The following is an 18,446-nucleotide window of genomic DNA, read 5'->3' as shown; positions in this document are numbered from 1 at the left end:
GTGGGAAAGTCCCCCCCCCCCACCCCGCGTTGTCCTGGAGCCGAGCAAACGGCCCAGAGGAGCTGGTGGACAGGTCTTGTCGGTCTCCTGGGAATAGCACTGCAAAGGGATAAGCCCGCTCAACACCGGGCAGCCTACGCGGCACTCTTCTGAGGTTTACGTTAGCACCTCCCCTCTGGGGCGCGGGGGTGGAGCGACCTGGGGGCAGAGCGAGCCGGCGGCGTGTGTTGGCACGAGGATGTCGCTTCTGTTGAGCCGGGGCTATCTGCGCGCTGTGTTTGCCCGGGTCCGAGACGCCAGGCTCTGGGTCCCGTACCGCAAGGCTTTGGGCGGCTCGGGTTGTGCGCGGGATCCGCCCGCCGGAGCCGGCTTGCTGCGGGGCGAGCTGGACAGGTTCGGGGGCGTCTCCGTGCGGCTAGGCGTGTTGGACTGCCTGGACGCGGCCGCCTTCCAGAGGGCCCTGCAGGGCAAGTGCCTGAGCCGAGGGTCCCTGGCTACCCCTGGCGCCAACGAAGTGACCGCGGCCCCCACGCCTGCGCCTCTCTGGCTCGGAGCCCAGGGGGCGCGCGTGATCCCCCTTTTCTGGGAGGACTCCGTGGAGGTTGCTGGAAATGGTGACGATCCTAGACTTTGGGATCCGCCATCCCAGTTTCTGGTCCGTCTTCTAGCGTGTGACCTTCTCCTCGGGCAGGTTCTGTAAGCCACCATTTGCACTTCAGTGAAACTGGGTAATAGCGTATGGGGTCGCTGAGAGTTAAGTTGGATAAAGAGCGTGAAGTACTTAGCACGGCGTCGCCCATATTGAACTCTGGGTAAACTTTGTCGGTACTATCACTTTATTCGTCACTGTCATTTACCGAGCAGTGGTTCTGCCGGGCTCTCTGCCCGAACACGCTCACACACGTGGTGGACAGTGAGTGGACCAGAGGTTTCCAGTGGTCATATTGCACACAAATCGGATCAGGGGCTGTGATGAATCAGGAAAGGGGTGGGTGGCTCGTTTTCAGTAAGAAAACTGTCCGCTCTGAACCTTAAAGTCCACTGATAAGAAGGAAAGTTTGGATGGAGGAGCCTTCACTTTGAGAGAAGCCTAGATTTGGTGGAGCGACCTGTTTTTGTAAACTGCATACCCCCCCCCCCCCAACTAAACAGATTGAAGGCATAACATGGAAATGCTGCCAGGGAAATTTCCTCACACTAACAGGAGCTTCAAATAATCTCAGTCCTATTGTGCAATATGGCAAGTGAACATCTTTGTGAATATAATTGAGCTGGGGTGGGCAGGGTTGTTCGGTTGGGTTGTTTTTGTTTTTAAAATTTCTATGAGTTTATTTGAGCCAAACTGACAGCATATGCCCAAAGAGTGAGATCTCAAATGCTCCTATTTCTCTTTTAAGTCATCTTCACTTCTAACCCGACTTCTTGTTTTCTCTCCTGCTTGTGAATGAATTGCTGGTTCCAGCAATATCACCAGGAGAAGATTCTAATCATTGTTCATCCTCTAAAAGGTGTCCATGTATGTGTGGGCAGGTACAGACTTGTCACTTGTCAGTGACCACACTTGTCACTTGTCAGTGACCAAACGGGTAATGAAAGCTCAGCAAGGCAGAGCGGAAGAGAGGGGCCTGGGTCTGGATCACACATCCAGGCTTCAAGTTCCAGGCCCCTCCACGTGCTCCGCCAGGTGTTAAGCATTTGCCACAGAAAATACTTGCCTCTGAGGCCGCCTGCGTGAATGCCAGCCCAAACTACTGGGTAGATGTGGTGAGCGAAGGTAAATTATATGAAACTAACTGGTAAACTCAGAAGTACCATATACTTGTTATATTTTCAATGAATTCTTTTTCACTTACTTTGGGTGCTAGACACTGTTTTAAGAACTTTACAAATATTCATCCACTTAATCCTCCTAACAACCCCGGGAGGTATGTACTATCTATCATCTTTGTTTTGAAGATGATGGTGCTGAGGCACAGAGATTCCAAGTTTCTGATCTCTGGAATCTGTTCCTGCTGCACTGAACTGCGTCCGAGAGCTACTGCTGGTTCTATTGTTTCTGAGTCCAACAGAACCTGTGGCATTGCCTATAAAGAAAAACCCAAATAGTCTGAGGATCCCATGCACCCTGTGTCTCGCTGTGTTAGCCACACTGGCTTTTTTCAAAGTGACAACTGTTTAAAGAGTAAATATATTAGAAGCCCACAATTCTCATTTTTAAAGATTAAAATGAAGGCGTTAAAAGGAACGTTAAAATGGCGTTTTATTTTAAGTCAGTTTATACGTTTGTTCTACACCTTGATCACCGATTACCTGCCAAGCAAGTATGTGTCTGGCGGTATGAATATAAAGCCATCCCAGCCCTCACTACTCCCAAGGAACTCAGACTGGTGGGAAAATCACATCTGCAAGACGGTCCCGATATAAACGATGGTAGTTCCCGCGCTGCTGGTGTGATGAGGCCATTTTGGGATCCCCGCCCCCCCCCCCCCCCCCCATAGCTAACTAGTGAGGCAAGTGGATGCTCAAAATGGCCTGCTGGAGGAGGCGACACCACAGCTGAGTTTGAGCGTCTTCCACTGTCCCCACTGGCAACCACTTAAACTGCGTTTTCTGCATTTTAGCGTCCCTGCAGCAGTGGCGATCAGAAGGCAGGATTGCTGTCTGGCTGCACGTGCCCATCCTGCAGAGCGCGCTCATCGCCCCGGCCGCCGCACTGGGCTTCCGCTTCCACCACGCAGAGGCGGACTGCGCCACGCTGACGCTGTGGCTGGGACAGGGGCCCAGCCGGCTCCCAGGCTATGCGACACACCAGGTGGGAGTTGCAGGTCAGTTTCAAACTCACCGTCATCAGCGTTAACTTCTTAGAGGTTCACCCAGTTCCTGCTCACAGCCGAGCAGTGGGTTATTCTCACAGAGTAAGTGGATGAAATGGTGATCCTTGGGACCAGTGCTGGTGCTCTGAATGGAGGAAGTCTGCCTTGTGAATCTGCAGAGAGCAGCGCGGGAACAGGCAAGCTCAGGTTTAGTTTTCCAAAGGATGAGTTTAGACACTTCACACAGACCTTTGAACTTCACTTCTCAAATAGCAACACTGCGTGGGGGGACCAGGGAATAAATTGCATTATGGTAAAACATATTAATACTAATTCTGTGAATTTGTAAAGTAAACGATAACTTGGGTGGAATTTAAGATAAGGCAAACAAGCTTTAAAGGTCTGAACGTCACTTCTTAACACCTCTTAAAGACATTAAGTCGTCATGCGAAACAGTTGTTTAAAATAATGTAACAAATACATTATCGAATTTCAAAGATACTGATGAGCTTCAGAGACACAGTCTTGAGAAAAGACTTAGTGGAGGTTAAGACAGGCTCTCAGACTGTGGAGTTCATCCAAATCCCTGTTCACCGGAGGCTGGGCCCAACCCCCAGGGGCTCTGTTCAGGGGGTCTGGGGTGGGGCTGGAGAATTTGTATTTCTGGTAAATTCTCTGCTCTTCTCTTTGAGAACCAGGATTAAGAACATTCCTAGATTTCCAGAAAAACTAAAATAGTAAAGAATCTTATAACCTAAAATAAATGGATGCAGTAATACGTATTAGCTACTAATTTAATCAATAATGACTTTATTTGCCTTCATATAATTTACAAGAGTTTTAAAGGCAGTTTGCTTCTTTGAAGCCATTTAAAGGAGTTATTATTCCAGGACGTCTAGTGTTTTCTCTGTCCACGGCCTCGTGCAAAGGCATCTGGGAACTTTCCAGTCAGCTCCCCTTTATGAGACTACGTGGAAAATTTGGTGACAGCCTCCCACTGCATGAGAAGATCATGCAGGTGATTGTCCAGTCATCGGCAGAGACTCGGGGTTTGCCGTCGTGAATGCAGAATTGGCACTGTGCGCAGAACGAGTCCTGCAAAGGACTTTCTTCTAAGTACCACGTCCTGTATTAGAGTCAAGGTGGACCGTAGGAGTTCAGGGAATGGGAGTTCTGGAACTTGACAAGTCTTGAAGGAGGAGGATTTGAAGTGGCTGTTGGGGGTGGGGACGAGACAGTGTAAGAATGATTTCTGGAAAGGTAGTTTTTCAGGTGAGGGGAAAACAGTTGACATCTGTTGCTACAAGCAACAGAAGGCAGGTGTGGCCGGTGGAGGGGCCCAGAATCTGCCACTTTGGCATAGTGATGATTTCGAGTGAGGACAGTGGAGAAACGGCAACACAGGAAGGGCTCCCTGCGTACCCCATTCTACCTAAAAGTTGACCATGAATCTCTTGTGCCAGGAAGAGAAGGGGGTTCTTATCACTGGAGACAGGGGTGACGAGAGGAGTCTGTGTAGACTCACTGACACGACCCCTGCATTCCCTTGGTTCCCCCCGAGTTTCCCCCACACACTCCCTGGCCACTTCCCACCGTTTACCTCCCCTGGTCCGAACCCTTTGTCTTCTCACGTCCCTGCAATTCACTGCTCTTTGTTAAAATGATCTGACTGCTTTCCTGGGATCTTCTTTCTATGAAGCCCTCCACCTCCACCCCAGGCCATATAAAAATATTAACATCAAATAAAATTTATATTTTTTTCTCCACTAATCTGTCTCCTAGGAGACAGATTCAATTCAACTCACAGGCCCCAGACCCAGAAGCTACGTGGCCAGTGCAGAACCCCCCCCCACTTCCTGAGGTCTGCCTCGGAGCCTTTAACCCTGCCAGCTCCTCTTCCTGGGACCCTGCCTGTTCTTCCCGGGCTTTGTTTAACTCACTCTTTAGAGCTGAGGTTTCTGCTCAAAGAGCTCCTCACCTTGTCTTCTCACATGTCAGTTCCATTATCCTTTGTCCCTTTATCCAGTTGTTTTCCTTTATAGCACATATCCCAATCCGAAATTATCTGAGTTCACATACTTGATTTCCCCGCAACTCCATAAAGTCCGTGAAGGCAGGTACCTTATCTCCTGTCCACCGCTGTGCGCTCAGGTGAAAGACAGCGCCTGGCACACAGTCAGGGCTCTGTGAGTGTTTCCAGAATGAATGGTTGTAGGTCTTCAGTGGGAGTGGCCACCCTGGGAGAACGTGGCTGTGGCGTGGGGACAGGCCTGTGCCGCCATGGCGAGGCCCGCCAGACGGAACCGGGCCCACGGGATGCGGGTCTCAGAGCTGTGCAGGCGCAGGCAGTCAAAATGACGCCGCAGTCACTGGGGTGATGCACCTAAAGCACTTAGCGCAGTGCCTGGCTGAGGCTGGCGTGCTAATGACCTCTGTTTAACCGTGTCTGATCTCGCTCGATTTAACTTTTACATTGTGACCAGCAGGGGTCGCCCATATTGTGCTTTGGGCACTGCTGGGCTTGTCTTGGGGATATTTTGCTCCTTTTACAGTGAACTCATTAGGGAAAAGTTCCATTTGAGTAATGACCCATTATTAAAATTTAAGAGGTTTCTTTGGCATTCTACCCTTCATAAAGTCCAATTAAATTAGACTGTATGTTTTCTAATAGAAGCTGGCATTAGTGTTAGTTATATCTCACTTAGTGGTTTTCCTTCTTGCTTAAAAATACTAAAGCATGTTTTCCTTTCAGAGAAAGTTACTGTTCCTTGTGTTACACACGCCTGCCCCCTCTACACTGTGTCTCCAGGTGGCATTTACTGCCTTCTCGTGTTCTGCATAAGTGTTTCATTTGCCATTGCCTCTCGGACGCACACACAGACACAGCTGAGCACCCGTGGGCATGGGGGATTTTGTTTTGTTCTCCACTGAGTCCCTGTCACCCAGAAAAGGGCCTGACAAAAACAGGAGCTCAATTCATGTGCTACATAGACAGCCTACACGTGTTATAGAGATAAACCAATTAATATTGAAAGAATGAGTGGACGTGAAGAAATACCTCTTTAACAGTCTCTTCTTACATTATGTAAACACGAATTTTTAAGTTATAGCATTTAAAGGAACATAATACCAATCATTATAGTGACATGTAAGACTCAGGACTGCCCAAATAGAAGCAGGGTCCGAACATCTAGCCGAGTACTTAGCACACTGGGCAGTGCCTACAAAGAATGAATGAATAAAAGGAAAGGACTGAAAACAGAAATAAAATAGACAAGTGTTGCAAAGCAGGATGCTGGTACGTTCTAAAGCCGGGTACAAAGTGGTGAACCAGCTTAGGTGGCTTCAGGGAGGCCATGATCCGAACACTGACGTGCGTGAGATGCGAGTCACCAGGGGGCACAGCCTGTGTCCCCCCCCACAGTGATCTGGGGGATAAGCATGAGAGTGGAAAACCCAATGCACTGATTCACTAAATACCTTTAAGCATTTGAAATGGCCTTGCCACTCAAGTGCATGCTACCCGAGCGTGGAAAGATGAGTTTATTCAACTGTGTGTCCTCAGGGACAGGTGACCTAGACAAGCTCTGCAGGTGGCCGTCCTACAAGGCAGTGCATGCTGCGACCATCGTTGGTTCAAGGAACCTGGCGGGGGCGTCCAGCCTGCAGCCCAACACAAAATCATTAATTTACCTAAAAACTTTTTTTTTTGCTCATCAGTTTTCGTTAGTGTCTGTGTATTTAAGGTGTGGTCCAAGACAACTCTTCTTCCAGTGTGGCCCAGACACACCAAAAGGTTGGACAGCCCTGGGCCGTTAGGTAATCAAGCAACCAGCTGCTTGTTGGAGAGAGTTGACGTCTTTGCGGAAGAGATGGTTTTGAACTAGACCTTCCAGGATGGGTGGGGTTTTAATGACCACATATTAGAGTTTGGGAGGAGTCTGGGATGAATGAAATTACCATTTCTCCGTATCTGTTATTTTTCCCTCCAACAGGAGCTGTGTTTGATGAAAATACTGGAAAAATACTGGTTGTCCAAGATCGAAATAAAGTAAGTTGCTTCTATTTATAAATTGATTTTGTAAATGTTCAGTTCTCTCTAGAGCAAAAGAAAATGTAGAAATTCTTATATGCTCAGGAAATGACACAAAGTTATTTTAAAAGTTATCTCTGAGTAGTTATGGGTCATTTGGCTATTTAGTCCCCAAAATGCCTGTGTAGGCCTTGCAAATGTCAGAGTCCCCTCACTATCAGGTTATGGCTACAGGAAAACTATAGCTGGCTGTGTCTGGCTGGGAAGACAACTCATGTCTAACTCACTGCCAAGATATTCTTCCATCCGCCCAACATTCGCTGAGCTCCTGCTCAGAGCCAGGTGCCAAGAATACAGCGGTTAATGAGACAGTGTCCTTTGTGTCCTGCGCCTTGCCCTCTGCTTGGGAAAGCCGTCACACTACGCATGGATACAATTTACTTTGCCTTTACGCAGCCCCACAAGAATTCTCAGAAGAGGTGACTTTTAAATTGGGTGTTAAGGAATGAATAAGAGCTTACTAGGACAAAAAAGGGTAGGAAACCAGAAAGGAAATTAGAAAGGAGTGTGTAAGGTCACAGAGTTGGGAAAGGAGCAGACATGGAGTGTTAGTCCATTCAGGCCACGATAGAAATTCTGCAGGCTGCAGGCTTGGACAGCAAATGTTACTCCTCACAGTTGTGGATGTTGGGAGGCCAAGGTCAAGGCGCCAGCCAGCAGAATCGGTGTCTGGTGAGGTCCCACTTCTCGGTTCATAGATGTTTGTCTTTTCACCGTGTCCTGCCCTGGCAGAATCCTGGGATCTCTTTTATAAGAGCACTTCTCCAAGTCCCAAGGGTTCCACTCTTAGGACACAGTCGCCTGTCAGAGATCCACTTACAGTGCCACTTCTGTACTGGGAATTAGGACTCAACCTGAACTCGGTGGGGCCGGGCGGGCAGAAATAGTCCATTGCCCACAGTGTGGAAAGAATGGCAAGAACTCGTTGTGGCCAGGAGTGCGGCCGATGGTGAAACACGCGGCCCAAGAGCTGGACAGGGAGCGGGGCGTGAGTGCCCTGCACACCCACAAGGGGTGCAGACAGCCAGCAGCAACGTGGTCTTTCAGAGAAGTACCTTGACCAGAGATCAAACGTTTTCATCCTCACTCGTGCATCTAAAAGCAAAAGGGAATAATCACTCTGATTCTTCCCGAGACCTCGGTAAATGTCGGAGGACGGAGTCAGACATTCCCCGTCCTGGGTGTTTTGGAGTTTTGAACGACTGCTGGCGGTGAGAGCTGACAGCAGTCCACACGTTTCTCAGAAGTGCTGCCAACACGCACCCGATGGTCGGAAGTCGCAGTGTTAGTTGGGCAGGGTCTCCGACTCAGACTAAGCTTTACCGACAGAGCTGTGTTGAGTAGGTCAAGTACTTCGTGCCTGGCCCTCGAGACGTTCCTTCTTCCTCCTCCCACCTTGGAGTCTGTTGGTGGAGTCTAAAGGGGGTCTCCTGGCAAAACGGAAATCGGTTAGCAGGGTCCCAGCTCTAGCATCACTAGGGGAGCACACAGCACAGAGGGCAGGTGTGGAGCTGAAAGAGCCGTGGCATCGACTCAGTGGGAAAGCATGTCCCCAGGTGCCACCCAGACCAGCTGCCTCAGAAATGGGTGCTGCTCAGCAGTCCACGTCCACAGGCCTTCCGGGGACTCGAGGGCACGGATGGGTTTGAGGAGTGCTTGGACATAATAATATTGTAGCCAATGTACCATCTAAATACAGTGACTCTGAACTCTGGAAAGTGAGAGGAGCAGCATTAAAACTGGAAGTGGAAGGTAATCGATTTCTGTCACCTGACCAGTTGGAGTGAAGGAAGAACATGAAGGCCAAACGATAGGCGAGAACCCGAAGGAAGAGGCTGGCAGGGCGTACTCTGGTTCTGAGAGGTGGGGCTGGAAGAAGCGAGCCGTCCTGGGGTGTCTGTTGGCACAAGCCACACCTTGGGGTCGCAGCGGCCACGCCCAGGGAGAGTCCTGAAGGTCATCGTCTGCTTGGGGAACAGAAGATGTCTGTGAGTTGGGAAAAATCACGGGAAAAAGGGTCAGAAAATAAATCCTTCCTATTCGCCCATTCTGGAAACTCTCATTGAACTGAAATTGATCTGCAGGACAAGCTTTAAAAGAAACAGTGCTATTAAATTAACATTGTTTTAAAGGAGAAAATATCTCGCATTCTGTCAGTATTTCTGAAAAATGCCTTAGAAGTAATCTCCTTTGTTGAGATCCAAAATGCCTATTGGGCTGGCAATTCCTTCCTCGGAGGATGGCAGGGTCTCCTAGTGAGAGAGGGGACCACCCTTACGGTGTCTGCTGTCTTCTCCTTTTCATCCATGCCCACCCCTCCACCGAACACATACTTACACACCCCCTGCAGGAACGTCAGGTTTATCACCGGCAAATATACAGGAAAAAATTGTTCTCGCATTCACCATTCCAAAATAGAGCCACGCATTTTTGTCAGTGAAAAGGACTCCTGACCTTTTGTAGTGCGTGAGCGTCAGCCACGCCTCAGGAACTCGACTCTGCAGCTCGAAGCTGGGAGGGTCCCGGGAGCGGAGGCTGCACGGTGCCCCCCGAGCAGGAGCCGGGGGAGAAGAACATTCCTGTTAAAGTGAGTGGAAAGTTCCTTCTGGGAGATTGGCGGGGCGGGGAAGGACCATGGGATTTTACATGTAAAGCATAGAGATGTTTTGTCTTTTTTTAAAATACAGGAACAGAGGACAAAGATGAAACAGATAATAAACCCAAATAGGCTTTAATCAAAACCCACCCTTTCTCCTTCCTCAGTAATTCTTCCCTCCTGGAACAAGGTACTGGAATGACAGTAGCGAACCACTAACAGTATTAAATCTCATGGCAATCAGAAGATTCTGGAAGGAGCACTCACAAACAAAAGGCAGACACAAACATGTTTTGACACTGAACCAGAGTTCAGGTCAAATTCACAAGCCCTGGAAGGGCAGAAGTCTCAACACAATTCTGGTGTGGTTACATAGAATGTTCCAGGGAAGGCTGGAGGAAAGAGCAAAAGGTTATGGAAAAGCACCCAATAGTATTAAGGATTAATGAGAAAATAGCCAATTAATTTTTAAAATGGCTTAAAAGATGGACAGAATCAGACAGCCTGGATTTTACTACCCCCCAAGCTGGGTCACCTCAAGCGAGCTACCAAATTATTTTATGCCCTCAGTTTCATCAATTCCAAAACAGGTTACTGTCAAGTTTAAATGTAATTCTTTTTTTACTTAATTTTTTTTATTGACTTGAGAGAGATTTCAGTCTAGCCCAGACCAGGGATCAAACTCTCAACTATGGCATATTTGGGTGATGCTCTAACCAACTGAGCTACCCAGCCAGGGCTAAATATATGTAATTCATATAGAAACATCTAGCAATGTCTCAAATCCAGTGGACATTCAGTACACACTAGCTCGTATTCATTATGATGTTGGTAAATCCAGTTAATGGGGAGTAGTCTCCAATATTGAAAAAGAAGACCTGCTCATCTCTCTGCTGATCAGACCCGCATCAACCGGCTTTGAAGCCGCCCAGGTCAGGACCCTGTCCCTTAGACAGACTGCAGGCTAGAGCTTTGAGGGGAAGGGGAAGTTGTCTCAAAACAAGCTCTTTAAAGCTAAATTGTGCCAGAAGATGTCACAAACTACTCACCAGCATGAAAATATACTTAATTCTTCCATAGCTAAGGTTTATGAAATAATGAAAATCAAACTTACGTGAGCTGTTTTCAGTCCTTATATCTGGCATGTTCCCCCTCTGGCAAGTTTGTATCTCCAAATTTAGTCAACAGTTAATCTCCAATTATTCATCATGAAGTTTGGGGAAAGATTAAAAGTGGACTTTTATTGTTTTGGGAAGCATTTGAACCTTTCGTTAGAAACAGACTTTATGGTGTGAAGCCCACCATCCTGCTGGACAGAGGACTGCGTCGTTCCCGAGGGAACACGGCCACTGAAGGACTGGAGGGGAGCCCCAAAGACTGCGCCTGAGCGGGGCTGTGCTCAGAGACGCCTGCATTCACAACATAAACTGTGCCCTGCGGTGCAAAGAACCTCAGGTCCCGGCCAGACACAGGAGGGCGGGCAGCCCGAGTTCAGTGCCCACGCAACCGCCCGTCTGGGCCAGCTCTGGGAGTCGCGCCACCGGCCTCCGGCCTGGCAGCACTGGGAAGTGACACAGTCTTTAAGAAGCTCCCGTCCAGGAAATGAGGGGCCACAAAGTGCCCCAGCCACAGTCCGCGAAGGACTGAGGAATGAAGGGAATGAGGTGCCCTGGCTCCGAGCTGCAGCGCCCGGAGGAGTCTGTCCAGGTCCCTCCTTCAGCTTCCATCCCAGTGACAGTAGGAGGTGGGACAGCCGCCAGCGGGAGACAGTTGTCCCCTCGGCCAGAAGGATCGCGCCCCATCGTGCCATTTCGTGGCTGTTAATTACTCTTCTAAAGATTTCATTTGTTTGTTTGTTTGTTTTTAGAGAGATGGGAAGGGAGGGAGGAAGAGAAGGAGAGAAAAATATCAATCAGTTGCCTCGCACACCCCTCAACCAGGGACCTGGCCTCTCAATCTAGGCATGTGCCCAGACCAGGAATCGAACCAGTGACCTTCTGGTTCACAGTCCGGTGCTCAACCCACCAAGCCGTAAAATCAGTCTCCCCCCAGTTTATCCCCCTTCCAAGTTCAGATCTTCCCATTGCCCATTCCCTATCCCCTCCAAAAAAGGAGAATACGAAAACCTCACAAACTTAAACTAGTCATTTTTATTCATACCACCCATGAAATCATTAACACAAAGCAAGAGACCTTGGGATTAACAGTATATCTGATTAGACACACAATACAGAAATAAATGTGAAGTTAAAATAGCATATATACTTCAGTGATTAAATTTATACTGTATTTTTCTACTTATTTATAGCAGCATCTGTAAGATTCTTCTATTTGTTAATAGTTAACTAGCAGCAAAACTTTTAAAATTACACAAATTCAGTAGATGTCTCCCTCCACTGTTGAATTCATCACATTAACCAAATAAAACCACTTCTATTTCCCAAAGTAAACAGTTGGAAAAGAATTCCTAAGTTACCAGTTTCCCACAAAAAAAAGGAAGAGGAAGGAAACTGGAAAAATTTACATGCAATTAGGAAAAAAAAGTAACCTTGACCAATGATGGGTGAATACTGTGAATCTCCATGCGCATGTGTGTGTGTGAGAGTGAGTGAGCAAATGCTGGGTTAACATCATTTTCTGACTTTGTACCGCAGTCGAAAAACATGTGGAAGTTGCCAGGAGGCCTGTCGGAGCCTGGAGAGGACCTCGGTGCGTACCCACGTGTGGTCGGGTGGCTTGAAAATGTGGAGGAGGTTCATGTGTTTACTTTCTTGCTCTGTAGTGAAGAATAAGACTTTAAATTTCCCAACTGGTTCAAACGAGAGGTGACTTCAGGGCTGACGGGAAAGTAGCAGCAAAACTGGTAGCACGAGAACCCGTTCGGTTGGCATAGAAATGCCAGCGGGGCACAGGACGCTGCTGTCCCCCCTCAGGACGGCTTCTGGCGAGATCTGTTTGAGAATGAGTGGCTTCGGATGTGCGTCAGGAAGGTTTAGTGTCGGGGCGATTTTGGCTGTGACTACAATGTTGGAATTAAACTGAGAAAATACAATTGTTTGACCGTTTCACCGCATAAGGATGAATGGTAATTTTTAAATGAACTTGGAAATAGGTGTTATTTATAAAGTCAGTTACGGAGCCACGGTAATTCTCTTTGTGAAAAACTTATCTATGTATTTTGAATAGTCAGGAAGCCAAAACAGTGAAATGTCTCAAAGAACATATGGAATGAGAGAGTAACTCCTCACAACTCACTGAGATCAACACTGAGGACAGGGAGATTTGGAGTGAGCTAAGAGTCTCAGTGTCTGATCTTACAGCAGTGGATGAAAGAACAGAATCCGAGCTTTCCTGCCTGTCCCCTCCACCACTGGCCAAGTGCAGCCCGTCCCAGTGGATCGAAAGACGACTCATCGGGCACCGGGTTGCTTCTCCCCGACTTCCTCCTCAACGCGCATGCCCCCATTCGCTTCAGCCCACATTCATGTGGGCAGTTTCCTAAGTTATCTTTAGATATTTTATTTAAAAACAAAGCTTGATTTAAACAAAAAATGTAACACAGATTAAAATGCCCCACACACGGTATATAGCCAGCTCCTAACAACCACTAAGTAAATTGACTACATTCAGAGAAATCCATAGCAAATTCTGGATTTTAGAAAGTGCTGACCCAGGTTCTGCTGGGTCTTCTGGGGAAATGGAAGCGCACTTGGCTGTGGGCGGGGCGCTGGGAGGGACAGCCATTTATTCTTGGACCCCCGACTGCCTTCCGCTGCCTTGTGTGGCACAGGAGGGCGAGTGGACCGGGCAAGTCTCTGTCCACCCCTCGCTCGCCCACACTGGGCAGGGGCACCCTGTCCGCAGGACGTCCCTGCAGCGTCCCCCTCGGCAGACACAGCGCCAGGCCACGTGGATGGGTGGGGTGCACACCAGAACCGCCTGCATCTGACTGGTTCAGAAGCCACTGCTTTTGTGAAGTGTCTGTGGTTGTCACAGCAGCCCGCCCACCCAGAGACCACGATACACGGTACACACGTGCAATCAGGAGGCGGCAGCTGGTGGCACTCCCCCCTGTTCTTCAGTGAAGGGTCGATTAAGGCTTTGCCTGAGGACGACGACAAGTCCCCGAAAGCAGCAGGAAACGGTGAGTGACAGCAGAGGCCTGCACGACATGTCTCTGCGGGGCCTGTCCGTGATGTGACACAGTAGCAGACATCCTTCCCGATGAAGCCAGATCGCCCGAGGATTGCTCCTTCCCTTCGAACCGCGCTCAGGAACAGCACACACTCCGGGAGTACGGCCCCCGCTGACGTGCAGACGTTCACACTGGCTCAGACGTAGGAAACTCGCCCATCGGGCCCGTCTGTGGCACAGTCGCGCTCAGCGAATGAGGCACCCCTGTCTGTCTGTCTGTCTGTCCTGTCTGAACGGAATGGAGAGGCGCATATACAAAGTGGGGTGCAGTCCTCAGGCCCTGGGACACCGCCTGGGAGCACAGAGGTACCGGCAAGGTTAGAACGGGAGGGGCAGCTGCCTTCCCAGGTTATAACTCCTGCCGGGACCACCCCCCGCCTGGCCCGGGACCAGGGGCGGTCGCAGTCCATCAGTGACCAGAGTCTGAGGGAGACACCAGGAAAGCCCACAGTCTGCAGTTTTTCCTATTATTTTGTTTGATTTCGACCTGGGCTATCATTTACTATCACAAAACAGAAATGACAAATATAAATTCCATTTCATTATTGTCCTGTACTAAACAAAATGCTGTGATATATTTAAACATCTCTCTCAATTAGCAAAAATAAAAACATGACCCTCTCGGTTTTTCCTACGTTCTTCAAATCCTATGACACAGTAGATGTTATTTCAGTTCAGCTCACAGTACATTAGAATAACGAAGGCACAACAGAGGAAAGCACTTGAGCCCGATAAACAGTTCAAATGCAGGGACAAATCTTTGGGGAGCAGATGTCGCCCTGAGGTGGAAGGGCGCACTCACCCCCAGACACAGAGGCGCTGGCTCCCCATCACTTTTCAGTCTTGCTGCTGCCCCGCTGGCACGAGGGACACAGACCAGACTGTGGGCAGCGCCACCTGGGCCCACTGCTCTGGGGACCGAGCAGGGCGGACTCCTGGATCAGCCCCAACCTGCACTCCGTGACGGGCTGGAGAGGGAAGCAAGGCCAGACTCCTGGTGAGTGCTGCTGGTGACTGAGGGGACCCCCATGTTTACACCCCGAAGTGTGAAAGAATTGACCCTGAAACAACAGTAAAGGGAGATTGGCAAAGGACATAAAATTTAAGGCCAGTGCCAGGACCTGTAACAGATTTCCTAACAGGTAATGTATTCTGTGTGGACTGAAAGTTAGTTTTCTTATTAAGGAAAGCTGTGCTTTTTTAAACAAACTCTTTTATGAAAGATTTTTTTAATGAAATATATATTTTTATTTTTAACATAACTCTTTTGTTTTTGGTTTAAAATATATAATTTCTAGCCATGTGTCATCTATGGGAAATCTCAACTGTAAGGAAGTCAATCAGCCTGAAGCTGAAAACAGCAGACGAACAGCGTTACACTCCTGAGCACCACCCCCTACGGGTGCTTCCAGCGCTGCTTCCCGGGGTCGGGCGGGGGCTCGGGGCTCGGTCTGGGCACGTCAAGGGCCCTGGGCGACGTCCAGGGCAGGGCACAGGGAAGGGAGGCCGTCCCTTGCCTTCCTCTTCCTCACCTACTCTTCACCAGAAGAGCACTGAGACTACCGAGAAGGCAAATAGGTTCTCCTACTCAACAAGCAAGAAGCGGCGAGCACTGAACATAAACTTACGCGACGAGGCTGCTCCCAGGGCCCTGGGTGAGGAAGGCGGCTGTTTTAGGGGCGCGAGTCGGCGCTGGGGGAGAGACCGGCAGCAGCACAGAATGAGAGAGCCCACTCAGGGGGTTCATCTGCACAGTCCCCAAAAGCAGCCATCGGAATGTGTGAGTGGTGATAAAAATCCCATCCCAGAAGTTTACATATTATCAAAAAAAAAATCACCACTAGAAAATGAAAACCCTGTCGTATTATAAAATTCCGCATGAAGAGACTGCGGAGTGTGGGTGATGGAGGAATGAATCTCAGGAAACAGCGAGCCCGCCCCGTGTCCCAGGGTGGACTTCCACAGGCTGCCCGACGAAGCGAGCAGGACAAAAAGACCTCAAAGGCGTCTTCTCCGTGAGTCAGACGCCTGACATCCCCCACCCCCACCCAGATCACCGGGAGCGGTGAGAGTCACTTCACAGGTCGCCACGCCCGGCTGCCCGGCCTTCTACAAGAGTGGGCCGCTTCTCCTCGAACCCGACACGCGCAGACCTGGGCGGTGCTGGCGGATGGCCAGGACAGAGGAGAACAGAGACACGTGTAGGAATAGTCGCCACAGCTTCGCAACCTGTTTTCACCTTTTGGGAAATAGAGCAGGAAGAGGTTAAAGACATAGGACCCCAAAGCCATACAGGTGACAAGCCCCCCAGGTGGCAGCCAAAGAAACAGTCACTATTTCAGGAGCTGTTTAGTGCGCAGTGCTGAGGAAGTACTTTGGTACATCAGGGTGCCCAGAAGGCGGTTTTTATCAAAAACCTCACTTTCTTGAAGTCTTGCTTTGGAGCCTTTGTTAACGCTGCTTTAACTGGAAATCCTTGTTGAGGGTTTTCTAAAAGTGGGGTCGTTACTGATGTGCACACCTCTCTCCCACGTAGGAGACACAGCAGTTCGGGAAGTTTTTGAAGAGACGGGTGTGCGGTCGGAATTCCGGTCCCTCCTGGGCCTCCGGCAGCAGCACAACCGTCCGGGGGCCTTCGGGAAGTCGGACATGTACCTCGTCTGCCGCCTGCAGCCGCGCTCCTTCGCCATCCAGCTGTGCCCGCACGAGTGCCTGCGGGGCGAGTGGATGGACCTGGCCGCCCTGGCCGCCAGCGCCCACGCCACGCCCATCACCCGCAGGGCCGCACGGCTGCTGCTGTACGGGCGCCGGGAGGGCTTCGACAAGGTGGACCTGACCCCGGACACGTTCCCGGCTGCGCACACGGGCTTGCCCTACAAACTCTACCACCGGGAACTGCCGGGCAGTTACAAAGCCCTGACAGGAGTGGAGTGAGCGCCCAGGCGCGTGTACGCCCGGGAAGTGGCACATGGACAGGGACGGGTGCCACGTCCCACCGCAAGTGGACCCGGGGGCTGAGTGTCAGCCTTGTGTGTTCTTGTGGGGATGGTTTCCATGAAGGAACTTGTAAGTGTGCACATTTTAAAATCCTCTTTTCAGATGAACCACGTGTATGGAAAAGACTGTAGCTCTAAGTAAGCTTCACTGGATAAAGGCAAGTGCTATATAAAAGGTGGAGGTCCATACATTTCCCAGGTGTTCTTGTTTTCTTTACTAAGGCAGCGGTTAAATATTCGACTATTGGATGAAAGGTTATCCGGCCAGTTACCCAAACTGAGCCGGCAGCTGTACACATCTTCCTCCTCTCTCATTAACGAGCCCCTGCGAAGTACCTCTTCTCTCGTGGGAAGGGAGGTCAGACGGCGGCGTGGGGATCAGCTCTTAGCGGACATCGGGAGGAAGAGTATGGCTTTCTGCCCGGGCCCCGTTTTGGGGCCGAGTTTGTACTGCCCAGTCCGCTTCAGCGCCACGTACCAGCTGGAGTACTTCCTCGACCGGTAAGTGTTGTAGTTATTGGACTCCAACCGTTCAAAGAAGAAACACTCGTCCGTAACACATTTCTGAAAAGATACAGGAAGAGGCGGAGCCGTCAGTGCCGTTGAGATGATCATACTTTTCACATCAACTACCGGTGACCACTCGTGGACCACTCGTGGCCCATCCTGCACACCGGCAGCGGTGCTGCTGGGCTCGGCAGGACGGACAGACTCCGACACAGTCTGGCTGCAGGGGGGAGGCAGGACAGCTCCCAGCTTACCTCTTGGAGGGACATGGCCAAGGACCACTTCCGCAGTCGGCGAGACACACAGAAGGTATAGGTGCCACACTTGCTGGCTCAGGTTTGAAATACCCCAGGGACATGGTTTCCAGGGCTCCCCACCAAGAGGGCGTGGCCAGTTCCAAGAACCAGGCCACCTGTGGGGAGACCCGGGGTGCAGCCCCCACTGGGTATCTAAGCCGTACGTGTCCCCACTCCAGGGCCAGGGTACCAACTGGGCCACGCCGACTTTATCAGGGTCCCCGTGAAACCGCGTCAGACAGGAAACTTTCTCACAACGAGAGGGTTTTGTTAATACTTTACTCACAGAAACAGAGTTAGTTCCTCAAGTTATAATACTTTTTTTCTAGTAGCTAATATTGTTTCCAGGGCATAAAAGAATAGTTTATTGTACAGAAAATAGCGAATACATGTAATGTCCCCAAATTGTACTGGAAAGTATATATGATTAGCCTTCTCCAAACACTAGGAAATAATGAGGAACATACTGGTTCCTGGCGGTTCCTGCCTTTTGACCGCAATCCAACTATTAAGGACAGAGAGCAGCTAGCTCAACAAATAGTTTGATCTGGAAATACTATTCCAAGTACTCAAGGCTAACAGGCTGCCACATTATTTCAGGTAAAAGTTCAAAAATCAACTTTACAGAACAGCACTGATGATAGGTACTGACCTCTTGGGGTGGGCGGGTCGACAAATGGCTGAGTCACTTTTAAGGGGAGAAAGGACAAGACCATTCCTATATTACAGTTATAGATGGATGGATAAACTCATACAGAAAGCCATATAATTCTACAGGTAGTTATGTGTCCACATACAAATCCCACATGAACACACGCCTGTGGTTTTGCGTGGAGTACACCAGACTGCCGCCCTGGTCTATACACTCAAGCCTAGGGCACCTCAGGACTGGGCAAAACCCACACTCAAAAGACTTGAATCTTTTCCCAGACTCTGATTCCAGGAAAAACT

At 49.7% G+C, this 18,446-nt stretch overlaps 2 protein-coding genes across 6 annotated transcripts in view; one reads left to right on the top strand and one right to left on the bottom strand.

Moving 5' to 3' along the window:
• The first annotated feature begins 215 nt into the window (after nucleotides 1-215).
• On the top strand, nucleotides 216-16,881 carry NUDT6 (nudix hydrolase 6). Of its 5 annotated transcripts, XM_053658311.1 has the most exons (6): nucleotides 521-696; nucleotides 1,153-1,244; nucleotides 2,622-2,825; nucleotides 6,809-6,864; nucleotides 12,157-12,211; nucleotides 14,995-15,566. In XM_053658311.1, exons 2-6 carry the CDS (start codon nucleotides 1,238-1,240, stop codon nucleotides 15,564-15,566), a joined length of 894 nt encoding a protein of 297 aa, XP_053514286.1. In that variant the 5' UTR covers nucleotides 521-696; nucleotides 1,153-1,237. The 5 variants fall into 5 exon arrangements, with proteins under 5 accessions (XP_036985732.2, XP_053514285.1, XP_053514284.1 ...); XM_037129837.2 differs by lacking the exons at nucleotides 521-696; nucleotides 1,153-1,244; nucleotides 14,995-15,566 and adding exons at nucleotides 216-467; nucleotides 16,233-16,881; XM_053658310.1 differs by lacking the exons at nucleotides 521-696; nucleotides 1,153-1,244 and adding an exon at nucleotides 216-467.
• Nucleotides 11,638-18,446, bottom strand: part of FGF2 (fibroblast growth factor 2) — a 45,119-nt gene continuing 38,310 nt past the window's right edge. Inside the window, 1 exon segment of the mRNA XM_053658275.1 lies at nucleotides 11,638-17,256. Within this exon segment, the coding sequence (XP_053514250.1) occupies nucleotides 17,071-17,256 (186 nt within the window). The 3' untranslated portion in view covers nucleotides 11,638-17,070.

The sequence above is a fragment of the Artibeus jamaicensis genome, unplaced genomic scaffold, assembly GCF_021234435.1.
Source record: "Artibeus jamaicensis isolate MK-2021 breed Jamaican fruit bat unplaced genomic scaffold, CSHL_Jam_final scaffold_537, whole genome shotgun sequence".
Taxonomy (NCBI): domain Eukaryota; kingdom Metazoa; phylum Chordata; class Mammalia; order Chiroptera; family Phyllostomidae; genus Artibeus; species Artibeus jamaicensis.
The sequence above is the reverse complement of the archived record's forward strand: the minus strand, read 5'-3'. Positions and strand labels throughout refer to the sequence as shown.

Excerpts from the sequence above, each read along its gene's own strand:
- NUDT6 (XM_053658309.1), top strand. The coding sequence starts at position 239 with ATGTCGCTTCTGTTGAGCCGGGGCTATCTGCGCGCTGTGTTTGCCCGG. Across the intron at positions 2,826-6,808 it reads ACACCAGGTGGGAGTTGCAG|GAGCTGTGTTTGATGAAAAT; the intron begins GTCAGTTTCAAA and ends TCCCTCCAACAG. Across the intron at positions 12,212-14,994 it reads GGAGCCTGGAGAGGACCTCG|CCATGTGTCATCTATGGGAA; the intron begins GTGCGTACCCAC and ends TATAATTTCTAG.